The sequence below is a fragment of the Pinus tabuliformis genome, chromosome 1_2 (assembly GCF_031772625.1).
Source record: "Pinus tabuliformis cultivar Carrire ecotype Pingquan chromosome 1_2, CPIR1, whole genome shotgun sequence".
Taxonomy (NCBI): Eukaryota; Viridiplantae; Streptophyta; class Pinopsida; order Pinales; family Pinaceae; genus Pinus; species Pinus tabuliformis.
In genome coordinates this window covers 754,021,451-754,023,526 of record NC_142298.1, presented here as the reverse complement: position 1 = coordinate 754,023,526, position 2,076 = coordinate 754,021,451, and the positions used below count along the sequence as shown (strand labels likewise).

The window sequence follows — 2,076 nt, the reverse complement described above, 5'->3', positions numbered from 1 at the left end:
AATCTTGCATGTATTTTTTTAACACGGCTGGAAATATCAAAAATTTCCTGACCAGAACTTTGGGATTCCACTCCAGAGAACTCCCAACCAGATATCTTGGCACCCCTCTGGCATTAAATCCCTTGAGGATGGTAAATTGGCAACAAACCTTGGAAAAAATAACTAGAAAATTAGCAAACTGGTCTTTCAGAACCTTGAATTTTGCAGGCATAACTGTTTTAGCTAAGGTAGTTCTTCAATCTATTCCTATATATCAACTATCGGCTATGGCTGCTCCAAAAGTTGCATGCACTAAGATGATAGAGATCTTCAAAAAATTCATTTGGGGTGGAAATAAGTACCAAAGGAAATAGGCATTAGTATCATGGAAGGAAGTGGTGAAAAGCAAGATGGAAGGAGGATTAGGCCTTAGAGATCCCTACATTCTAAACCAAGCAATGGGTGCAAAGATTTGGTGGCGGTGGATGAATGGAGGAAATGATCTATGGAAAAGAATATGGTCAAAAAAATATAACATGTCCACCAAACCAGAGGAAATACTAAGAATAAGGGACACTTCGAAAGGGTCGACAGTGTGGAATCTAGCCAGTCTCAATAAAGACATGATAACCAGGCATGCGTTTTGGGAAATCAGGGATGGCAGTTCAGCAATATTTTGGGAGGAGGCCTGGTAGTAGAGGGATAGAATGAATGGATTGCAAGCCCTAAGTAGTCTAGGCCAAGAAGCAGCTGAGAAAGGAATGATACTAGTAAAGGATTTTTGGAAGATAGAGAGCCAAGATGAAACATGGAGAACCTGGAAGAGCCTGGAAGAATGGATGGAACAAATAGATGGAGAGCAAAAAGAGCTATACCAAAAGGAAATGCATACAAGAAGAATCCCCATAAGGTTGGGACTAGACATCCTGAGATGGGGGCATAAAATAAGAGGAAACTTCTCAATAAAAGAGGCTTACCATCTCTTGATTAATAGAGAACCAGAGGATATGACAGGTACCTAGAAACAGTTATGGAACAACAACTGGTGGCTGAAAGTGTCTCATTTCTTATGGTTGGTCATCAAAGGCCGGATTTTAACCTGGGATCAACTCCAAAAGAAAGGCATTCAGGGCCCTCCCAGATGTCCTCTATGTAAACAGGAACAAGAAACGCAAGAACACCTACTGAATTCGTGTGTAGAAGCTTAGAGACAATGGGAAAAGGTCAGGTGGCTTTTTGGAAAAATCCACAGAGATCAACAGAGTATTAAAAACACTATCAAAATCTGGGGAAGAGGAAAATTTGCAAGTCCAGTGGTTAGGCGTGCATGGAATCTGGCAGTAGGGATGGATATGTGGATGATCTGGAAGGAAAGAAATAGAAGAGTATTCCAGGACAAAGAGATGACACAAGACCAACTATGGGGAAAATCCTTGAGACATATTCGGGAAACCATACTTGCGGACACTTGGAATGGGGGGGACTGGGAAGTGACGCAGGAAGAAGAGCAGATGCTAAAGAAGCTAAACTTGAACCAAGGAATGGTGGCACCTCAGATGTGGAAAGTGCCCAGGATGGGAGATAATGACATTAGGCAATTTTCCCCTCCCCCAAATGGTTTCATAAAGTTGAAATTTGATGGAGCTTCGAAGGGAAATCCAGGCCTTGCAGGAATTGGAGGTTTGTTCAGGGATGACAAGGGAAGAATGAGATGGATATATGCAGAAAATGGAGGTATTATGAGTAACAATGAGGCAGAACTGATGGCGGTTCGGTAGGGTTTAAAGATAGCAATCAGAAATGGTTACAATAAACTGGAGGTGGAAGGAGATTCCTTAATGGTGATACAGGTCCCCAAAAAACTTAACAATGGGACCTCTTGGGAAAAAGTAACTCAGAGCTGGAGGACAGCCAGTCTGATCTAAGATCTGGAAAGTATTTTGGGAAGATTTTACTATATGATTATTAGGGATGTTAGAAGAGAGGCCAACAAAGCAGCTGATCTCCTTGCAAACTGGGGATGTCAGGGACCAAGAGAGAAAATGGATAGCTCATGGACGACGCACTCAAAAGAATCAAGATTTGAGTAGCTCCGTA

The 2,076-nt window shown here is 42.0% G+C and overlaps 1 protein-coding gene across 1 annotated transcript; it reads left to right on the top strand.

Annotated features, from left to right (window-relative positions):
• Window positions 1-1,325: 1,325 nt before the first annotated feature.
• Window positions 1,326-1,757, top strand: LOC149207973 (uncharacterized). The gene has a single exon (XM_089398203.1). The coding sequence runs from the start codon at window positions 1,326-1,328 to the stop codon at window positions 1,755-1,757; it is 432 nt and encodes a 143-aa protein (XP_089254329.1).
• Window positions 1,758-2,076: the final 319 nt, after the last annotated feature.

Coding starts and splice junctions, on each gene's coding strand:
- LOC149207973 (XM_089398203.1), top strand. CDS start 1,326: ATGGATATGTGGATGATCTGGAAGGAAAGAAATAGAAGAGTATTCCAG.